Below are 23,978 nucleotides of genomic sequence, written 5' to 3'. Positions count from 1 at the left end.
CAAGGAAATAACTTCCATTTTACTAAAATAAACAGGCCCCCTCAGCTGAGCGACGCTGTCATTGTTGGTGAGAAGCAATTAGAGGTCCAAGCCGAGACACTTCAGTGGGGACATCAGGGGTCAAGAGTGTTTAAAGCACACTGTTAATACACCTTTCACAACTCCAAATGGCAGGAGGTTCAGGGCAAACAAAGATGCTACTCTAAAAACCTTGAGAGCACTTTGCCCGAGAGAAGTTGAATGAAAAAGGTCCAAGTTCTGAGGAAGCCATTATCAAAAACCCCAAAATAGATTTTCTAGAGAAATTCTGTGCATTCTTACGCAATCCAATAGAGGAAGCTGATAATTCAACTGAGCTGATTCTGTCGTATTTTGCAGGCAATACAAGAATGCCAAAAACAGGGATGGGTATCAAAATAATAAATCCAAAAGTAGCTAGAGTTACAAGTGTAGCAGAGTATGTGCATTCAGATGGCTAAACTGTGGCAGAACAGTTGCCTAGTTTTATTTTAACTATTTTAGCTCGACTGTGTAATGGTTACTTGCTACCATCTAGAAAGATCTGTGCTGTGCTATGTTAAAAAAATCAAGATAGTTGAAGCATTGCTGTCCTCATTTCTTCTGTAAACAGATGAGGGTATGTTTTATAGTAAGAAACGGTTAAAAGTCTCTTGTTATCTTTTTAAGCTACTTATTTGGCTTGATCCACCTGCTCTTCCAGCTGCCTCTTTCTCTTGAGATGAGATTCCCCTCATCAGGGAGGTTATGTTTTCGTCCATGTAATTTGTTGGTTGGTTGGTTTGTCAGCAGGATTACACAAAAACTACTGAAAGGATTTCCACAGAACTTGGATGGACCCAGAATAGACTCAATTAACTTTTGGTGTGGATCTGGATTAAGGGACTGATCCAGGAATTGTTCAATCTTTCTTTAAGATTGGGCACTTCTGTTAATTTTGCAGGGAATAATGCATAGATATTGATGAAAAATTAGGCATATCTAGATGGCTGGTATCTATGATTAAGTACAATTTGATGTGGAGCCAAATAAAAATCTGGATCTAGTGGAATTAAACATGTTTCATTTGATACTGGATTTGGCTGGAATGGATTAAAGGGAATTGTTAATCTTGGTGGAGGTATGCACTCTTAGTAAGTACAATTTCATGAAATAGCTCAACACATTGTGAAATATACCTATTTGCTTTCTTGTCCAGAGTTAGTTGAGATAATTGGTACCACTCTTGTGTCTGTACATTAAAAATGATGCTAGAGCCATCAGCTTAGCAGAAAGACAGCTAGCGGAGGTCTGTTTAAAGGACCAGATAACCTTCCTACCAGCGCCTTTAAAGCTCGCTGATTACCATGTTATGGCTATTTTGTGTAATGTGTACAACAATGTGTGTAAAAACTATAATTTGTGGTTTCACTGGGGGTGTATGTTTCTCTGAGGTTGCCAAGCTAGGTGGATTTATTTATCTTTGGACAGGGCCAGGCGAGATGTTTTTACAGCAACAGATAATGTGCAGATAATAAAGAGAGAACTGTTTGAATTCCATTCAAAGTGCCAGGTTAACATACCCTCCATCTGCCCATGCTGGGACTGTGCTGGCACACAGCTGTTATCACTGCCTAGTGTTGAGAACTGCATGAAATTTGATCAATACAATCAGAACACAAAGAACAAAAGCAAGTAAAAAAAAAAAGATTATGCTGCATATTCATATTTGCAATGTGCTGTGCTGGCACTTGAGGGTATTTGATTTAAAGGCTTGCAAATGGGCTTGATTGTGGTGTAAAAACATCATCACTCAGTTTTGCCAAACACGCACAGACACAGGCAGACGCACCGACACGCACACACAGGGCCACCATGTAAGCAGAGAGACTGTGCGCCGAGCCAGCACAGCATTAACGGTCTGATTTATACCACCGACAAAACTTGTTTTCGAAGATCGCTCTTCACACAAATATGCCGCAGAGCACAGCTGGAAGCCATCACGCTGCCGCAGAAATCAAACGTGGTGGGATTAGCCATCCCAAAATGTATTTTCTAAGGCAAATCCCAGAGTAAACAGAGAGTAGAGGAATGAAACGATGACAAGGAAGTTGGAAACAAACTGTTAGAGTCTTTGAACGTTTGTACCAGATCAGGCGTTTGATGTTGATACAGAGAGATGAGAGTCAGCAGCGGAGATCAGGAAAAGAGGAGGGTTTATTAAAAAAAAAAAAAAAAAAGAGAGGGCAGAAACTGCCAGGCCGGGTACAAGGTGTAGTCGGCACCATCTGAAGGGGTTTTTCAACACGGCCAAAGAAGGAAGCGAAGAGAGAGAAGAACAAACAACGTGAAAGTGTGAGAAATCCTGGGAACTGTACTGAATGGATTTCAACACCAGCCACCCGCCAAGGATAGTGTTTTCATTAACATGGGATTTCCAACATAGAAGTTCTGATTCCAGCACGGCAAAGAGTGCGGGAACCCTCCCTTTTTCTCTCTAAATCCATCTCCCGAGTTAAGCCTGTCATGGCTAGATAACATAACTCAGCTGATCGCTATCTCTGCCGTGTTATTGCGTTTGGATTTAGCAGGTGGACAGAACTGATAGACACAGTAGATACCACTCAACTCTTCCAGACACAACCTGGGACGTTTACAGTACAGTATCTTTGATCGCCATATGCAAGAGGATATTAACAATTTATAAAACGTTGCAATTTCCTGTGTCACTAAGAGTTAACATCTAACCCCTTATTCTCATGGTGCACACTTCAGAATTATCCACAAAACTTCACGTACATTCAAATAAACACAAACTAGTCTATCAGGTTATGCTTTATGCCGGTCATCAAAACTCCCCAGGCTGCTTTAAATCTCTGCTACAATACACAAAGTGGTTCTGTCATATTTTCCATTTGCAAAACCAGAGCAGCACAACCTCAGGAGGGGTGTAATTTCTAATTCATGCTGACAAAGGTGCTACATTCACTGTACCTGCCAGTTACTTAGGAATATGGCTTATTGTATTATGTGCAGCAAAAATAATGAGATACGTGCTTCCTGTTCTGTGTCATATTGTTTTTACTGTATGCACCTCTGTTTTAACAAGGGTCATCTAATATATGTACAGTAAAACCAGAAGGCAGGGTGACGACATGCTGTCTAAATGTCAAATCGAATTGTCGTCATAGCAGACATGATTTAAAGTGAGACTACGTAATTTTTGAAAGAAGGATAGGATATTATCAATATTTATTATGTACTTCTGCTTTTTTGCAAATTATAATTAGGTTTAGACACAGGTAAGATGAGGAGGCCGGATATTTAAACATTAGAGGTTAACGTTAGCACCCTGAACGTTATGTTGTGAAGACGTTATTGTTCATCAGACGTGACAAAAGCATCTTATTCTGCGTGTGTTTAGGGCCAGAAACATCATAACTGAGACAGAAAAGCCCATTTGTGGGAGCAGATCAGCCGGACACACAATGTTTTCATCACCCTACGTGTTGTAAGCTTCTGTTTACGTAGCGTTAAGTGAGCTACCTCACAAATGTTAATCAAAAACCAAGTTCAGTGTTTCTTTGTCTTGCTGCACAAGTGCTTTACTTCAGCGGTCCCCTGCACTTTTCTGTCAAACTAATGTGCGATGCGATGCAACTCAGAGTGAGATTCATTTGAATATTAATTGCATATATGCAATATTTAACTTTTTATTATTATTTATATCATTATCATTTTTTAACCATTTGAATTATATTTGACTCATGAAATTCATTCCAACAGCCCTGACCTTTACCATTTTTACACCAAAATTTATTTATCTATGGGTTGTTGTTTTTTTTTTAACACAGGTAAACCCGATAAAATACGCCATTGACTCCTATCTAATTGCCAGTAGACCAGTTAGCCTTTCTGTTTTTTCTTCTGGTGTATTACATTTGACATCAGGAACGTGCTCTAATCTTCAGGGTAGAGTAGGAAGCAACATGGAGGCCACTGACAATTACTTTTTTTATATCTTTTTTTTACTTCAGTCTCTCTTCAAAACTTGCTGACTGCACAATGTTCGAGTGCTGCTTTAACGGAGACAAATGGAAAACAATCTACGCGCCAACGTCCTTAACTTCAGTGTGCGTCATAGCATTATACTCTTTCCCATTGAAGACAAAAGCCAGATGTTCAGTGTGAAAGGGGTATAACACAATTTAGCGTTAATGCTAATTGCTAAGCAAAGTGCATTAACTTGTAGCCACACTGACTGCTGTTCAGCAAAAGTTACATAGTCTCATTTTAAAATTTGGGTTTTCACACCCGTGGAGCTGAACAAAACACTGCGTGTCACTTTGGATGAAAGCATGTTTTATTACTCAAGTTGTGGATGTAAACAAATTAGGTCCACTCATCCAAATCATAAATCTGGTTTAAAAAGAAAACTATGACTCACAAAGAGAACCAAAGATAAACTAAGATTATCGTTGTCCTTAAAATCATTCTCAGTATTGGTCCACAAATAAAAGCAGCATGTGATCTCTGTCTCTCTCACACACACACGCACACACAGACAGACACACAGACACACACACACAAGGTCTTTCATCCACACTTCCTTTCTCTCTCTGCCCCTTTTCACTCCCCTCTTCTTCATTAACTCGCTCATCCACTGAATCACTTTGCCAGTTCACATTCAGACACGGACAAACAGAGAGAGCAGCTCTGATAAACACTCCAGTCTTCCAAGAACCAAGCAGGTTGGAAAAAATAACGTGCATGCAGACCACCTGTGAAGGGATGAGAGGGAATAAATCAGCTCTGAAGTGACAGATTTGTCTCAGTCCAGGTGTGTATCATGGGAAAAAAAAAATTAAATTTCCATCAATCGTTGATCTTCTATATAAAAATCTGCCACTCGCCTAAAAGGGAAGTCATAGTTAATAATGTGAAGCGGTGACTCTATTAAGTAATGTGATGGCAGAATAAATGGGCAGCTGGTGACTGCAATGCCGGGGTCAAACCCTTCAACTTCTTCAAATGGCGAGAGAAAATTGCAGAGTTTTGTGGAAGCAAAGAGGAAGAAATAGGAAAAGAGGAAGCGATCAGATGAAGATGAGATGATGAAAGACCGCAAAGACAGAAATGACGGGAAAAAGAATAAAAAGGGAGAATCTGTTACGTGGCTCTTACTCAGTACTTCATCCTTGGTCCATGTGTTGTCTATTACCTCCCGCTTCTTTGTTTCTGCCCTACTTCCAGCGCACATACCCGCCGTGCCAACAACACGCCAGCCAAATTAATAGGAAATACACACACGCACACATACATACAAATACGCCAGAGTAAGTGCCAGCATCCTTTCTCCAAGCTGGCACGAGTACAACACACTGTTGCTTATCCAGTCAGAGCTTCCACCAGAGGCTATTTTCCAATCAAATCAAAAGAAGGGCTTAGCAGGTAGGCCCGGGCCTTTGTCTGTGGAGCTGGATGGATGAAACAGACACTATGAGAATGTCTTCAGTGCTTACTTAGCTGCTTTAATCCAGTGTTGGCTGGTCACTGTAATCCGCTCACTTGGATAACATAATTACATTACAAAAACAAAGTTACCAATCAGACAAGGAGATTATTATCAAATTACTTTTAAAAAATTACTTACGGCGGTCGTTAGCGCTCATTTTTTGTCGAGTGTGGCCGGCTCGACACAAAGCGGCGCATGACGTGCGCAGTGGAAAAGCAGACAAGTGCATTTTTTGGCAAAAACACTAGAAATCTGTGGTGGTTTAGCCCATAAAAAACACATAAGAATACATAAGCCTTAAAAGGTCTGCCTAACATGGCTTTGTAGGCGACCAGAGGTTCTCATTACAAACCCACATGATATGAAACATTCCCTCAATAGAACACATATTGTCTGAACGTCTCAATTACAGCCTGATTTCCTTGCTAAAGAAACACACACACACACGGAAATACGCGTGTAGTGCTTGTGTGTGTGTTCACTCAGATAAATGTATGCAGAAGACGCACAGACAGTGAATTCGCTCATATTTATGCGATATGGTTTGTACACTATGAGAACGACAAGGACTTAAACTTCACACACGGGCTTAGCCCAACTCTTCCATTACCACTAAACAGAACCTGCTGTGTGTGCGTGTGTGTGTGTGCGCGCATATGTACAAGTGTGTTTGGGCTTGGCCAGGCAGCAGAGCTCTCTCAGGTTACACACACACAGGAAGGCTCAGAGCAATAACAAAGGCCTTTCAAAGGAACCCTCAGCAGGTTAAGATAAAATGTTTTCGCTCAAACTGATAAAAAGCATCTGCAGCTTAAATGAACAGGCGCTGGTATCAGTGGCATGGTATGTACCGCAGATCAGCCGGCACTGATTAAAAAAAGACACTGGGCAGTCCTCAGAGTGCTAACAGCGAGTGTGTGTTTCTGTGCTGTGTGTGTGTCCAGTCTGGTAATGTCAGAAGCACCTGTGAGGTTTAGTTCCAGCTCTAAATCCATAGCCTGCCAATAGTGTCCACAGTGAGAGACAGAAAACGGATAGTGTGTTACCGAGACTCCACACGAGTCCACTTGTTCTGTTCGAGCACCACTTTCAGCGCTCTCTTCTTCTTGGAAAGGGTTTTTTAAGCACACGTTTTAAATACAAAAAGCCTGCATCTCTTATGTGGAGAGGTTTGAAGTGATGTGTGTGCATGTGTGTGTGTTTTCTGCTTTATAACCACACAGGTTGAGCAGGACATTCTTATTTACAGCAATGGCCAAGAGGGAGAAGATTAAGGACAGGAAAGTGTATGTGCAAGCGTGTATGTGTGGTAATATTTATGCATGGTCACGCTAACATCTGTGCTGTCACTTTAGCGTGTGTGCTTACTGTACCGCAGGGTGTCTCATACTTTAACCAAGTTTAAATTATGACTTTTATTACCTAATTGATGGCAGTTAAAATGAAATACAAGCCCACATTCCACAAATGAAATAAATGTGAAATCTGAAACAATTGCATGCCTATCAGCAGGGAGGCGTCCTCGACAGGATAGCAGAAGAAACAAAGCACCACCATACAAACATACACCAACTACCTTACAGGACAATTCTGATTTACTACAACTAAAGTCTCACCTTCTTAATTTTCTATCAATTCTCTTCCAGTTATAATAACATTTTTAGTAACTTAAGATTACTTTTGTGAGTATATTGCTGAGATCTGAAATGGCTAAGTTTGTTTCATATCGTCATAACTGGCTCCCTGTTTTGTTTAAATCGGACTGTCACCTCTTGAGGTACACAGTGGATAAGGGCTATCTGGTTAGCATGCTAACATCAAGAGATATCGCTGCAACACAGTACAAAATCATCTTTGACATAACGTCAGCACTGTTTTACTTTTTACTTAATTTTACTTAATTTTTGAGAGGTTTAAACTTAATTTTTTACATAGTGCACCTTTTATACCTTTGCTTACCATTGGGGGAAATGCTGCCTATGGGCCCAGACGCACCAAACAGACACAAATACTACAGCAGACGTCAGGCTAGCTCGTACATTCTGCTCCTGCATGAGAGGAAATACTTTTCCATAACACCAGGTAGCGGTAGTCTGTATCCTTCATTCACAAAAGGAAACCAGAAGACTCAGGATATATAAATATAAGGGGATATATAAACCATTGTTATGATAAAGCACCGCTTTTTCACACCACTCTCACTAACATATCCACTTCAAATCAGCAGAGACAAGAAAATAAGGATAAATAAATAAATAACATTTCCAATTCTCAGCAGTTTACTTCTTACCAGTAGGAAATATTGGCAACAACTAAAGAAGTAGGGGCCAGGTTGTATGATACTTGAATTTCCATTAAATGTATAAATTTTAGACCTTTTTCTGAATATAAATACATCCTTGAAGTGTCTTACCTGGAAGCCCTGGATGCGAGCCAGGTAGTCCAGCTGTTGTGCAGGCTGCACCGAGACGCCGCAGGCGAGGGCCGGGTTCTTCCCCTTCATGGTCAGGGAGGCGTCGGCTGTGGGTGACTGACCGTTAAGCAGCAGCTCCCTGGCCATTGTAGCGGTCGGGCTGGGAGAGGAGGCTGAGCCGCTGTAGTACGGAGGGTGTCCTGGGGGCAACGGTGCGGAGCAGGGCCCCATGTCTTTGGATGCCATGTAGTTGACGGAGCCACCACTGCTGCCGCCGGGGCCCTGAGCGCTGCCCCCCTGCTTCCTGCTGGCCTCCATCTCCTGGTAGACGTCGGGGCTGAGGTGGAGCAGACCCTTCTGGGCTGGAGTGGTTCAAGGAAGAGAGAAGAGAGAAAAAGGCTTGTTATGATTCTGATTATTGACCACTGAAATGATTTGCAGACACATTCCTCTGTCTCTCACTACCCAACAATGCCAGGGTGGGTATGTGCGTGTGTGCGTGCGTGTGTGTGTGCGTGCATGTGTGTGAGTGTTTGTGTGTGTCACAAGCGTGTGCGCTGGCTCCCAAACTGGCATTCCATCACTGAACGTAGATGACAGTTTCATGTGGTTTGGCACCCCCGAGCACTATCAAAGTGTCTGCTGGGAAACAGACACACAGCCTCTCTCTTTCTCTTCCTCAAACACAAACACACAGACACAAACGGAGCATCTACCAATATCAACAGAGCCGCTATGACTTCATCATTGATGGGAAACAGCGCTGTCAGCTAAGCGGCATCCTGTTTCACTTTGAAACGCAGGCCCAAGAGAATCTCGGAAGCAGGTTGGGTCTCAGATCAAGGTTCTTGTGGGAATATTTCGGTGGCTCTGGGAAACGAAGGGAGCAATTTGGATCTGCGGCACCTCTGACCAACTTTTTGGTCCAGCTGAGCACAACAGCGCTCCAAGACTGTGTTCCGATCCAGACCGCTTGGACAAATCTCAGTCGTTTATGTTGGCCTCCTTCACTCTGACATCACTGTCCCGAAATTGTCGTGACAGGTGGAAGCGGGAAACACTGACCGGTTTAGGATCAATACTTTCATCACTTTGCGGTTGAGGTGAAAGTGAAAGGAAAGAAAATGAGATGTGAAGGAAGACGAAGGGAGAGAAAGGATAAAGAGAGATGAGCTGGGAACCAGTTCAGATGGAAGGCGAGGTGGAGATGAGTGGATGTGAAAACCATGCGGAGCCTCCGAAGCCCAGCCAAGGTCACCAGAGACAGGAAGACCAGCTGTGTGTGCGTGTGTGTGTCAGGGCTTTCGTCTGTGTGTGCTTGTTTGTGTGTGCGTATGGACCAACAGCTGGGAGAAAGCGCTGGAGTGAGCGCATGACTGACAGGCCACTTCCTGTTTGAGTTAACATTACCATCACACATAGATACACACATACAAAGACAGACACTCGGTCTAAGGTTTCTGGGAACCTGCAGACAGTATTTCCCATTATGAACAATGAAGTTTGCGTTCCTTTCCAGAAGAGCAGAGAAGCCGAAGGAAACGGCAATGAAATCCAGGACTTATTACTCATACTACAACAAACTGCCCCATGCCAGCAATGACACAACTGCTCAGATTTTTCCCCCCCTCCTCCCAATCATGATGACAACTTTAATTTGAATTTACGCAAGTAAAACTCGCAGGCCTGTGCATTCAGAATCTATCACAAAAAATGAAAGGTGTTAGCCAACATGACATCAGCTGTGGACACAGAATACTGGTGGTGGTGGTAGGGGCTGGGAAAAGGCAGTGAATGCGATCCATGCGAGTGTGTGTGATTGTCTGCCGAAGTGTGTGTGGGCGTGCCTGTGAGGATGTTTGCATGTTTGCATGTGATTGAGTGCTTCAAGCCGGTGTCAGCTGATGGCAAGCGAGAGCGTGACAGCAACAGAAAAGGGGGGACGGAGGAGAGAGAGAGAGTGAATAAGTATGAGTGACGGAGTGTGTTTGTGCGTGAGGATGTCGGGTAGGGATTGTGAAACTGTGTACATGAAGTGGGAACACGTTGGAGAGGGGAGAAGAGTGAGGGCTGAGGAGTGGGGATTGAAATAGCAAAAGGGAGAGTGTGTGTTTGTGGTGCTGGTTCCAGGCAGTTTTGGAGGGGTCCCACCCAGACTCGGCGTCCGGTGGGCCAGGGGAGCGCTGGAGGGAAGCCAGAGCCAAGCATGAGACTGATCGAAAACAGATAGGGCCGGAGCCCGCCGCTATAAATCACCACGGTGGAGCAAGACCCTCACATAGCTCGCACATGCACACAACGCACAGACACACATCCACGCACACACAAATATGCACAGCAGGAAATGAAATGTGGCAACTCGAGTGAAAAGCCCTGCTGCAATACCCATGGGAATAGAAGGGAGAAAAATCACTCTCTTCTTACTTCTTTTTCTTCTTTCTCTCTACACTCCCTTCCTGTCTTCTAAGCCACCCTGTTTGTTGTAGCACTGCATCCCACGGCTCACACAGGGCAAAGGACAGGACTTCAATACACACACACACATACACAAATACAATGAGTGTCTGTGGGTGCTTGAGGGGTGTGTGTGTTTTATGTGGAAGAGCAGGAAAGGAAGGACAGAGCCATGAGTGAACAGCCTGTGACACATTTACCTATTTTCTTCCACTTTGCCTTACATAATGCAGATAATGCAGCGATGTGCTTTTATGTTGAGTGTAGCTGGCTGACGACAGCATTGTAGAGAACAGTGGGTACATTAGCTCTTGTATAACCGGCCACTATGACACGACTAACCCAGTTTCTGGATGTTAATTTACCACACCATTGTAATCATTTTCATACTTTTTTTTCAGAAAGACATTATTCATTGCATCCTGTAAGCGATTCTTTGTTGTTGTTTTTTTTTTACTGTTACTGCCGGGTCCGCCTTTCCCGCACAGGATTTAAATTACATACCCAGGCGCAAAGAGATTCACAATAAACATAAGACAAAAGTCGATGGATGCACGCAATTCCCATAAAGCAAAAGACAAAATTCAATCACGGGCGATGTTGACAATGTGACGATATGAATCCTCTCAGCCCACGATTTGTTGAGGCGCACTGTAAACAAATCATGGATGTATTATAACAACTGGATACCAGACTACAAGAAGGCGCCCATTGAATTAAATAAAATTTCTTCATTGTTTCTTTAACAATAGTAGCCTGGAAACTAGATGAATCTGCAAATTCATGTTACATTTGCTCTGGCAGATGTGTCCGCCCCCTCCTATTCAGACTGATTGTGACTAACCAATCACAACTGTTTATCTACTGTGGGGCAGGTTTGATACATTGACTTGGTTTGATCTGACGTTCTTTGAGCCAATTGGGTTTGAGCATGAATAGCAGGGTTTCAGTGAATGAAGTAGGCTAGCGGTGAGTAAACTTTGACTTATATAATTTAAGGGGAAAATAAGCAACCAAGTTGTTAAAACTTTACTCAAATTAGAGGCTGCAAGGCTCAGACTTTAGTAAGGCAAGGGCACTGCTACACAGCTGGTGTTTCAGTTTAAGTTTTCATGTTAACCAGTGATATTCAGCCAAATGCTTCCTTGGTTACCATGGACAAAGCCAGCTAGCTAGCAGTTGTGGTGTTGAATGACGACATGGTGGAACAGTGGCACGGTGGTTAGCAATCTGAAATCTTGAGGTTTGGAACTGTAAAGTTATTAAATAATACCTGGATACCTTTATCTGAATCTGCTGCATCTGTAACCACAGCCAACAATGATGTTGCAGTGTACCAAAACGGAGTACCAAAAAAGGAGTACTGTCTACAGCACTGCAGCGAGGTGAGAAGTTAATCCACACAAGGTCAGCAAAAACAGGACTGTCAGCTGGCGTTCACTTGAACTTTAAAATCCCTGTAAAATGTTTTTAATAGGGAAAAGGAACTTAGCTGTGTAACAGCTTCAGTATTTTAAACACTTGTAAAGTCTGTCAAGAGCTGACTGTGAAAACATCAACAAGGAGGAGGAATTATAACTCAAGACAAACAACTATTTTCTTCTCTAAAAAAAACACAATTTAGCAGAAACTACATGTTTTATCACATAAAAGATGTACCAATAACTCTGAAGCCAGAGAGCTTTTACTGAGTTCTGTAAACCGATTTAGTTATTTTCACTTCGACTCAATAAACTGCATCGTCAATCAAAACAACGGACAAACCCGAAACATCTTCCATTCAGTATTTGCAGAAACACAGAAAACTGAGACCAGCTGTATCTGTTTGAATAAGTTGTAAATGGTGTTTATGCAATAAACATTATTCAGACATTAGCGTCGTGTGAGTGTTGTGTGGTTTGGGCAACTTTAAAGAGGTAATTAGCAGATAGTTAAGCCTCACGCTGAGTGTGAGATAAACTATGAGTGGGAATGGCACCGGACCAAAGGCACACTCCAAGCCAACAATAGGAATAGACTTTGTTTCCCAGGGGGCTCTGCTCTGGAGGTATTGGGCAACTCCTGGAGCTTGAGCTACCATAGAAACCACAACCACCAAAATAGTTTATCCGAGAGAACAATCATTTATCTGTAAACATCATTTAGATGATATATCTTTCAGAAAATTGGACTAAATCACACATGTGAGAGCTATATAAGTTGTGGCAAGGGCTCAGATCTCATCTGAACCAGCAATGAGCAAACACAAAAGTGAGTGATTAGTCTTACCAATCTGTTTTGTACTTTTCAACATGAGAGAGCTGAAACATCACAGTCATTCTCCTCTCCGGACTGAAGCTGGATACCCAATGTCAGAGCACCTCAGCCCTGCCAAAAGCCTCCATTAGGGCCGAGTGACGACAGCACATTCGGATCTAATAAGGCTATCTGTTTGTTTTCCACTCTGCTGCTCCACAACTCACACACTGTTCATTTGTCCCAGAAACTGCTCTTTCTCAAGCTGCTGGCATTTACTTTGCTGGCATCCAGAGTGAGACTGCTTGCAGCGCGTCCTTTTATCGAGCTGGGCCATCACAACAAATCACGCTCAGATATTACGATGCACGTAAATCAGCTTAAGCAACGCCATGACGATGAAGTTTTGCATTTTTACACCTGTAATAAATATTAACTAATAACTCCCACACCATGTGGAGTAAACGGAAAAATAACATTGCTTCTAGACTCTGGAGACCAGACACTGAAAATAGATGTCAAGTCTTGAAATAATGTTTGACTTTGGTGAAAAGATGGCTTTTTTTATTGTTTTTATTTTGATTACAGACAAGACGGCCAACTTGACAACAGATACAGCTGATAGAGAGCAGCTGTTTCCTACAAAATTGCATCCTTATGCTTTTTAGTTATGAGACCTATCCCCCTCTATAAATGAAGCGTCCCATAAGGCCATCACATTCCCATGTAAGTTCATACATACTATAAATCCTGTCATGAAACTATTTGATGTTTGTCTACAGTTAAAAAAGTACATAAGTAGAGATTTTCTTTTCCAAATGAGATGATGACTGAGGAGGCTGTCTTTTCATGACTGCATCTGGTTTCACCTCTGTCAGAGGCACATGAACAGATGCCTGTTAAGTAAACAAGTTGCTGTCAGCTTACTTCAGCAAGTGGGGATCTTATACACTGTAGCTGCATTACCTGAAGCTATAGCAACATTTGTCAGTGATAAAAAGGGTCTGGTAATCTGCACTTTGAAATGCAAGGCTGTAATCTAAACTAGTTTCAGCATGCTACAATGCTCACAATGACAATGTTAACATGCTGATGTTTAGCTGGTGTAATGTTAACCATGTTTACCATCTTCGTTTAGCATGTGCACATTCTAATATTTGCTAACTGGCACTTATGCTGTGTTCCAGTCAACGTTGGAGATTGGGATTTCCCAGTTGAAATGTCCAACTTCCGACCTTTGAGGCGTTCCAGTGAACGACACCAAAACTGAACACAGATTTTACTTTTTGTGGTTGGAGGTTGGAAATTTTCTAGTTGTCTGGAACACAACATAAGCACATAGTACTTTCATGCCTGTAGGGAATGACCTTAGTTATTACAGTCCATGCTGAGAGTGGAATGAATAACTGCAGCAAATTTTCACGGCAATTCATCAAAGAGTTGTTGAGATGTTTTACCAAAACCCAAAAGGTAGGGGAAAAGTCAGGGTATCATCAAAATCAATAACATCCATCCTCTGGGGATCATGAACATCTGCACAAAATTCCATGGCGATCCAAACAATAGTTGTCCAGATATTCAAGTATGGGCCTTACTGGTGGACTGACTGACTGACTGACTGACTGACTGACTGACTGAAAACCTCCAGAGAGGATGGATAGTCTGGGCTGCAAAAATTTTAAATGTTTTAAAATGTCAAATTACCCTTTCAATCAAGTCAGTTCAGGTGCTGGTCTGAAGCCAGTGCATACTCTGGCTCTCGACCAGGAGAACTGTTTCCAGACCAACACAAACATTTTGCTGGTCTAGAACACAGAACCACTTAAGTCACAGGCTGGGGCAGGGTTATCGTGACCAAGGAACAACTAAAACGGCTTATGAGCTCAATTTTTAAAAAAACGTGCTAGTGTAGCTTGTTTTGACTTATCCACAGGAGAATAAACAAAAGTTGTATACTACAGACACCAAATCAAAGCAACAGTGGTCCGAGGACCAGTCGTGTTTGGATGCCAATGTAGGCATGCAAAGCCAGGAACAACCCTTGTAAAGAGTCGATATAGTCCGCCATAGTTGTTCCTAGCAATGCTGGGAAATTGGAGGCGTACACAGTGACTGAATGATGTGACTCTACGGTGGCTCTCATGCTCATGGAAAGCAAAAGAGTTCTTAAAAGGTTCGCAAGTTGAACCAACTCCGAACCAGCACTTGGCTTTGGCCAAAAGGGGATAAAAAAGAGCTGCCTCTTAACCCGTGGCACCATGTGCCGTGAGCTGCAAACTTAATCAACAAAGATAAACAGCAGCCTCAAGCTAATCCGAAGGGGAAATGATAAAAATACAGTACAGTACTATATAAAGTCCTACATACAGTAATTTAAACTACCTTTGTAGAGGTGTTATTGATGATTATGTTTTTTCAAAGTTCCAGTACTTTTTCATAAGATCTTTATCTTATTTTGTCTACAGCTGGTATTTGAAAGAGACATACAGCTACATGAGATATATCTTGCTTCATATATATACTTATATCTTATCATCATATAACCTGCCACACCATTTTGCATCTTTGTGTGTGCAGGATTATGGGTATGTGTGTGTGCATCCGCGCTCCAGTGTTCTTGTGTGTTAATCCTGAGTGAAAGGCTACGTTTTTTTCTGCACAGGAAGGCAGTGGGGGGACTCCCCGGAGGGCCTCAGTGTGCCGGCCCTGTAAGCCTGTGTGAATGAGCCTGAATTCGCAGGCTCCCCACGAGGACGCACGGCCGATTAAGCTGACAGTCAGAAGCCCATTGACCAGTCACAGAGATTAAACGCCGGGCCATCTCGGCAGCTAAAACCACCTGCGGGATGGAGGGAGCGATGGAGAGCCGGAGAGGAGGAGGAGAAGGAAATGGAAAGAGACACGGGGAGACGTGCCGATACTCACTGTTACTTGTCGCTTCGGTAAATGACGCCTTTTGTCCGTTCCAGCCTTTGTTGTCCATCTGTAGTGATGCGGAGAGAAGGAGAGAAGGGGGAGGTAAGAGAGATGTAGATTCTTGAACAGACAGCTTCTTCACGCATGTCAGACGAGTTCCTTCCTACTGTTTGGGCCACAAAGAGACGAACGCTCACAGGAGGGGATGCTTAAGGAGCCTAGTGTCTGTCTAGGCCAGCTACTTAATTAGGGGGGTTGTCAGTGTTTGGTAAGTAAAAAAGGCTCCTATTCAATGTGGTACTTCTGCTGTGGTATGCGTGTCCGCCTGCACAAACACACACAGCCACAAACACACGTGTGTGAAACTGAAAAACAAATCATTTCTGATGTGTGTGACATGGCTGTAAACAAATCCAGGCTGCATTTGTTTTAACCCCCACCCAAGTCTCTTCACACTTTTTCCACAGATCACCCACAATCCCACGGTGGGAATGTAGCACAACAGAGCTCCCAACAGAAAGGGAAACAGGAAAGGAAGAGAGAGATCTAAAGAGAGACAACCTTAGCTTAACAAACACCGTCTAATCATTCCACGGAGCTTGGGGTCGTCTGAGGATCTAGTGAGAGGTCTAATAGAGATGTTTTCCAATGCAAAGCCATCTATCAGCCACTAACTCCCTTTTGTCTAAATATTCGGCCTTGAGTGTTACCAGAAAAGGTCTCACCTCTTGCCAGGAATCAGCTTAAACAGTGAGACTGCTTATTTCCAGTACGGCAGGCTCTCATTAATCTGACACCTTAGACATCATAACATGGTAGTTTAAAGGGCTAACATATAAAGCATGCAATGACGCAAAAAGAAATGTGATAACTTGTCGACACATGCAACTGGAGTGTTTCCATACTTTCAAAGACTAAATTTGTTAGAGGTAACCATTAGGGATGCACAATATACATCAGGACGAGTTATGTTATCCTAATTATCTAATATTATAAAATTTCATATGATCTGCTATTCGTCAAATGGGTGAAATATTATCTGATAAATATTACTTTCATTGATTTGGAAAGTGCAGTATGTATGCTTTTAAATACAGCAGGTGGTGTAAGAAGAAGAGGAGGAAGAAGGAGGTGGAGGAGGAGAAGCAGGAAAAGTAGGAGGAGGAGAAGGAGAAGAAGATAAAGAAAAAGAAGGAGAAGGAGAAAAAGAAGAAGAATGCAAAGAAAAAGAAGAAGAAGAAGAAAGAGGAAAAGAAGGATCAAAGAAGAATCGTCCATCTTTCCTCACTACAACTTCAGGTGTGCATAAACTACCGATGATGAACTTCTTTTAAAAAAACAAAAATGTTTTTGTTATTGGTTATCTTATTGTTTCGACCATGAGAACTTGGTAATTATCATTATCATATTATTGACTTGACTTTTAAGTATCACCATGAAGGAAAATATTGACTGCAAACTGGGTTGTGTTGTCTTTAGAGAAAACAAGTCCACAGTCATTCTGATAAGAGCAATGTGTCATCCTTTAGCTATATGGCATTGCTGTCTGAATAAGATATATGCAGCAGCACATATCTAACTAATGAGCTGTCTTGGGAGCGATGAATTTTCTGCAGAGAGCCTGGTTATGTAACATCATCTCTATCTGAATCTGCTCCCCTGAGCTCAAAAGCCAATGAGGTGAATAAAGATGATGGAGATCAATGGTTGCTTGCAAAACACGTTCGGTTCAGAGGAGACGAACAGGTTGCATAACAGGTCAGCAGCACTGGAACTCGTGATAAATCTGAGAATCAGTATTTATGGAATCCTGCTCGGTGCTGTCCAGATCAGATAGCATGTAGACCGAAAGGGAGCGCTGCAGAGAATTTCTTTATGTAATCCTTCAGCTTACAGCTGGACAGGTAGCCTGCTGCCCTGCTGCAAGCGTGGCTGGAATACTGATTGCAAGACGTCCTATATACACCTCAGTGTGTGCGTGTTTCTGCAATTGTAGGAACACTCGTGCTTAAACCTCCTGCAGTGGCCTACTTACTGTATTGTCTCTCTATAGTATGTGGTATGCATCAACTGTGATTTACATTTAACACTGTGAGTCACATAAATTAATGTTAAAATACCTCAGAGGCGTAATAATTAATATTAGAGCCGCAACGAACAGTTATTTTATTTATTCAGTAAACCTTTATGTCAACAACATACAGAACAGTTGATTTGTACAGGTGTATACTCTTTATGGTGTTGACCATTGGTGTTTTTAAATATACTGTATATACACCTACTTTCTTCACACATTACTGTACAGTAATGTCCTGAACCATTCACCATTCTTTATTCTTTATCTTAACTTATTTGTTGAGTTTATGTTGTCCTTGTTCTTAGTTGTATGTCTATTTCTATCTAAGTACACTGTGAGCAATGCAAAACCTGATTCAAATTCCTCGTATGTGCATGCATACCCTGCCAATAAAGCCAATTCTGATTCTGACATGTACATAAACTGGCTTTGAAATATATAAGTTAGTGTAAGCAGGAGAGGAAAGTAGAGTTCGTACCTCGGTGGGGCTCTGAGGGACTGTGGAGGCCTTGTATCCCAGCTGCAGGAGCATCGCCTCGGCTGCGTTCCGCTTGGCCACCTTCTTGTTGGGTCCTGTTCCCGTGGCAACCTCATTATTCACCTTCACCTGCATGTGCACGGATGCAAAGGCATGCACAGAAAGACACAGAAAGCTATGAGATTAAAGACATCCAGAATTATATTACTTTCAGATTCAAAGTTGAATATTATGGCTGAACAGAAACTAACATAATTTAACAGTGAATCACTGAATGAAAACACTTTTCTCACTACTTCCCGCTTCCTGTCACACTTTCGTTCCCTTTCAGCCGAGAACACTTTGAGCCGAGTCAGCCGTGCGATTTTACATCGCAACAAAAGGCCTCCGAGTGAAGTGTTTGTTTTTCAGTGATCCCAAAACATTAAATCTGTCTACACAGAATGTAAGCAGATATTTCCAAGAGAATATCAGACGTCGTTATGTTATGCAAACAGACAATTACACTCTACAAATAACATTCTGGGAGCCAAAGCCTGTGAACAGCGAGGCCTCGGTGCACTCGCTCAAAGCAGTCTGACATGCTCACTAAGTGCTCGTCTGAATGCTTCAAGTGGGCAACAACAATTTAAAATAAGAAGCAAAGCCTTAATAAATCACCAAAATGCTAAAAATAAACACAATCACTCATTTGTAAAAAATGTGTAAAAACTCGTTGGAGCCTTTTTCCTGTAACTCGTGATGGGTTCAGAAAAAAAAGACGAGAAAACAGAGACTCATTTGAGCCCTGCTGCTTACTGAGGGAAACAATGTGGAAATTTTAGAAGAGTGAGTGGACTGCACAAAAGGAAAACACACACACACACACACACACACACACACACACACACACACACACACACACAGACACACACACAGACACACGCACACACACACACACACACACACATGCAGGGCCTTATGTGTGTATCAAAGAGGCATGGAGAATAGGTTTGAGGCTGAATTACTGCCCGATGCTAAGAGAAGCTCTGTTCTTCTTATGAAAGAAGAGGATTACGGAAAGAGAAACAAAGAGCGAGAGTTTGACTGAGAGGGACGGACACAGGAGGACGAGTAGGAAGAGGGAGACAAAGAGAAGCGCAGTTAAAACATTTGCGCATAAATTAAGATGGACTACGGCAGCTGTGCTATGCAGGTAACAGACTGCTGAGCGTGGCTGGACTTACACGTAAACAGAAGAAACAACAACCAAGAGAAGGAACAAACTAATTAACCAATTCTAAATCTTCATATTGCCACTTATAATAAAAGTTGTGCAACAGTCCTTCCGAGTTAGATATCGCATATTTTTGAATCTCTGCAGACAAAATCTATAAACAGTTTACGAATAACATGAATAAACATCCCTCAGGAAGTTGCCATGTTGAGATTGCCAATCCCTGCAAGTTTTGCACAGCTGTAAATATTTTGGGCAATCAACACAGTATTTCTGCAATCATCATGGAATGTACTTAAGTACAAATTTGAGGTATTTGTATTTTACTTGACTATTTCCAATTTCTATTGCTACTTACTGTAATAATTCCACACAAATTTTGCACTTTATACTTAAATACATATATTTGGTATCTTTAATTACTAGCTACTTTTCAGACTGCAAGCTGCATCGCAGCCAAAGCAGTGCATTTTTTAAATAATCTATTTTTCATAATTGGATAAAAAGATGCTGATGCCAATAATAATCAGAAACATGATGAATATCGAATCCTACAATCGCCCAGGCCGAGAATCGGTCGACTCATAACATACAGTAGAACTGGTAGTGTGCGGATCAATACAGAAATATCAATATACATCCGATCCCTCTGTTCTGGGATTGATTTTCATATTAAAAGCTTGATATCTAACCTCAGAAATTTAGGGTAAATGTGTATTATACCACCAACAGGGACACAGTAGAAAGTAACTGCGATATGACCATAATTTAGTCTAAATAATACCCAGTTGACAGGAACTACCTTCTCTTCCACCTGTCATGTGCGAACTACGGCTCTATAAATGTGTAAGGCGCCTCTGACAGAGAGTGAATGATGAAGACTGACGGCAACCGCTGTCATGTGCAGAGTCTATTAGTCCTCAGAACAGCAGCGACGCTGTATGTGATGTGTAAGTGAGGACTGTGACATACTGTGGCAACATCACAAACCCTGTTAAGCATCTGAGATTTAATTGCAATACAGAATATGGTGAAGTTATACAATGGCAGGCATTATCCAGATACAGAGAGACTGAGGATGAAGCCATTGGTGACTTTTATTGATGTCACTGACTGAGGGAAAGTGATTCATGTCTGTCTAGGCTTCAGTTTTTGTGCTGATGTTCGAACAACAGGAGTTCCCTGAAATGTTAAAACTATTGAATGCCGTTTTATTAGGCTTTTGGACAGAGTATCGGTATCGTTTTGGTATCAGTTTTACTTGGTATTGGATCGGAAAAGAAACCAGTGATATCACACACCACCACATTGATTTAAATATATGCTAGATTTTATTTGTACTTTTGATACTTAAGTGTATTTATTGTCAAAAAATTACTTTTGATATTGAAAAAAGGTTTAATATCAGATACTTTGAGACTTTAACTCAGGTACTATTCAATTGGGTTTAACAAAATGATATCTTTGTATGACTTGGGTACTTTTGACAACACTGCCAATTCCAAATGAAGCCTTTTTTTCCCCTCTAATTTTGTATGAACTGTATTATTATCATGCATGTGAGTGTACTAAAAAAGACTAGCATGGCAGCTTTTACTGTAGAGCTGTACACTGTAACATCATTGTGATAAAAAAATAGTCAAGCAATGCCAGATTCAGTTAAAAACTAAGCAGAACTAACCAAAGGCAGACCAAGAGGAATGTGCTAGTGCCAGATCTCAACTGTAACGAATGAGTTGACAAAATTTCATAACTTGTTTTCATGTTTATTTGAAATGTTGTGGCTCTTTTATGCATGACCTCAAATACTTCAAGCAGCTCTGAAACTGTAACTGTGGTATCTGATGAGAGTCTTTCTCCATACAAAGTCCCCGCTGTTCTGTTTACTGGATTAGTGATAAACAGCAAATCCTCCATAACTAAGTTAAGGGTTAAAGGTTGCAAGAGCTGACATTTTCTGTTAATGAATACGAGTTCCTGACTACACAGACCACATTCTAATATCTTTCTGTACCAGAAGACAGTTAGTGGGCTTTCTGTACTCGAAAACAGCTTGAAAGGGCAATTTAGTAGTGTAAAACAGTTGGCTGCTCAATCAGGGAAAACCGGGCCATAAAGACGGATGTTCATCTATTCTGAGCTTAATATGCACGCTATAAAAATAATGAATATCCAACAGAACTTTTCAAGAGGGAACCGGGAGGATGAGAGAGGAGCAGGGAGGGGGTTGAGTGGGAGGCAGGTCCAAGTCTCTAATAGAGCACAGAAGAGAATTTCCAATTGAATTATAAATCATTTACTCCATAAAGAGTGGTCCAGAGCTAAATTTAAATTGTTGAGCTTTGATAAGTAGTGCAGAGCACGAAGTGGATATTTGCCTGGACACTCATCATTAATACTCAGTGATGTAGAAAGTTCCTAAAAGTCATAAAAGTAAAGATCATGTTAAATATTCCACTTGTAAAAGGGAATGTCACCTATATGAAAAGTTCTTGAGTAAAAGTCTTAAAGTTTCTGGGACTAGATGTACTTCAGTCTCAAGAGATTACAAGGAATACGTCAACTAAACGAGAATACATACATCGTAAACAGAAAGAACAGCAACTGTCTCGGGCTTTCTACTACAACATGAGGTTTGTAAATTGTACGCGGGATTGAACTGGGACAACACACATGACTGAAATAGGAAACTAGATAAGAGTCCCGAGAGAAAACTAAGAAACTCGTGTTCTAGTGTAAAGAGGTTATATAATGCTGCTGCTGGATGCCTTTGGCCAGACAGAAGGAGGTTTCTTCTTGTTCTGCCACTGGCTTGCCTTTAGCCTGTAGTCTGGAGTATACCTGCTCTTTAGCTTCCACTTCTCAAGAATATTCACTGATCCTTTGATTTGTCCATTACGGCATATTCACACAGGAGTTACATCTATTTTACTCTCATCACTACAGTGATGTGTGTTGGGCTTTGAGAGTTGCCAAACAGCTGGTGACCTACACTCAATTCTGCACCTAAACACATCCTGCGTAGTGACAGACGGCTCTGCTGCTGCTCATGCTATGTAGACACGACGTGTGAATGAACTTCAGCATGTGATAGTTAAGCTCCTCTTCCTCCTCTGCATACATAATCCCCATCCTTTCACCCTTCTCCATCTCACTCCCACTTCCCCACTTCATTTAGATTGACTGCATGAGCTAAAACTTACAACAAATCTCTTGAAGGAAAGTTTGTTTCTTGTAGCGGCGCACATGTAATAAGAAAAGTGACAATGATGAGAAAATGAGGAGAACGTCAAAAGAAACCATTGTTTACCTGCATGATGAACTCCCGGCGTCGGGGCATCCCCCTTTCAGAGAGCAGCAGGTATTCGGGCTCCTTCTCCTTCTTGGCCTGCTGGATCTGGGCCAGACGGCTGATGGGGTTCATGCCCTGGCCATAATCTGGTCCCGTCTGGGACAAAACGATGAGACACACAATGGTCAATTCGAATTATAGCATTCTTTTATCATATCATAACAATCGTCTGCACCTGTTTACTGAGCTTTACTGATAGTAATATACAATAGTACTGCATATGAGTGAACGGAAATTGGTCATCTGCAATGGTTAGATGAAGAAGATATGGAGGACACAGGAAATTAGTCGGAAAAGAATCTCACAATATCGTATTTCACACATTTTTTGAATGTCAGTGGCACTGGCGCTGTCAACTTTTACAAAGTTTTCAGTCAAATAATTAAAATGGTGACAATGAATAATTCTGCCACGCTGAGTGTATTGTGACATCTCTAAGATGACTCCAAGGTGCCTTGAGTGCATCAAAAGCGTTCCGCATTTGAACACATCAGGTCTCTATGCCCGGAGCCCATCTGCAATACCTTGAGGATGGTCTTGGTGCGTTTCTTGTAGTGCGTCTTGGGTTTCTCCACAGCGGGGATGAAGGGCAGCTTCTTCAGGTCCTGCAGAATGGACAGAGCGGCACGCTTCTTGGAGAGCTTCTTGCTGTTGCCCTCGCCCTCAGCGGAGAACTCCCCAACGGTGACGCGGGTCAGGAAGCTTTTCATGTGCGGGGGGCCACTCTCCTTTAACACCTGGGGGGGAAGATACAGGATGGACAGGTTGGAAATGAGAAACTTATGGAAATGAAACGTCAAGTTACATTTGTCTTATACCAGGGCTGTTGCACGGACAGACACATTAGTACAGAAGACCGAAAACTGAGCGTTTTTGCATGATATGTGTGAGGGAGTGTGTGCAGCGTACTCTGCAAACAGCTACACCAGGTGGTCCGAAACATCTGTTCTCGATGGTCACAGCGCTACCCACCCATATGTGTGTGTTATTCATATACAAAGCACACACACACACACACACACACACAGACTGACGTCCAAGCACACACATGAAGAGGAACATGTTCCTAGATGACAGTCTCTAGTGTTGAGGGCTCAGTTTCCTTCCTCTAGCCTCTGGTCACCTGGGAGACCTAAAACAAACACCGGCTGGCGTTAGGTCATGCTTCTGCAATCACATCTACTTCCTGTGAAGTCCGAGAACAGTGTGTGAGTGCGTGTATATGTGTGTGTGTCTGTGTGTGTGTAGCAGGTGGGGTTCTCCCCAACCTTATTTAGGAAAACACGCTGGAGGAAGAATTAGGTTTCACACACTTACTGAGTCCA

The 23,978-nt window shown here is 42.1% G+C and overlaps 1 protein-coding gene across 2 annotated transcripts in view; it reads right to left on the bottom strand.

Annotated features, from left to right (window-relative positions):
• Positions 1–23,978, bottom strand: part of stau2 (staufen double-stranded RNA binding protein 2) — an 89,098-nt gene that overhangs the window by 30,791 nt on the left and 34,329 nt on the right. For both annotated transcript variants that reach the window (XM_073488874.1, XM_073488873.1), the window contains exons 8-12: positions 23,178–23,390; positions 22,612–22,749; positions 18,086–18,214; positions 15,540–15,597; positions 7,926–8,287 (exon numbers count right to left, since the gene is read on the bottom strand). In XM_073488874.1, the coding sequence (XP_073344975.1) occupies positions 7,926–8,287; positions 15,540–15,597; positions 18,086–18,214; positions 22,612–22,749; positions 23,178–23,390 (900 nt within the window). The remainder of the gene's footprint in view (positions 1–7,925; positions 8,288–15,539; positions 15,598–18,085; positions 18,215–22,611; positions 22,750–23,177; positions 23,391–23,978) is intronic.

The sequence above is a fragment of the Pagrus major genome, chromosome 19 (assembly GCF_040436345.1).
Source record: "Pagrus major chromosome 19, Pma_NU_1.0".
Classification (NCBI taxonomy): domain Eukaryota; kingdom Metazoa; phylum Chordata; class Actinopteri; order Spariformes; family Sparidae; genus Pagrus; species Pagrus major.
Note: the sequence above shows the minus strand (reverse complement) of the source record. Positions and strands in the feature narration are given on the sequence as shown.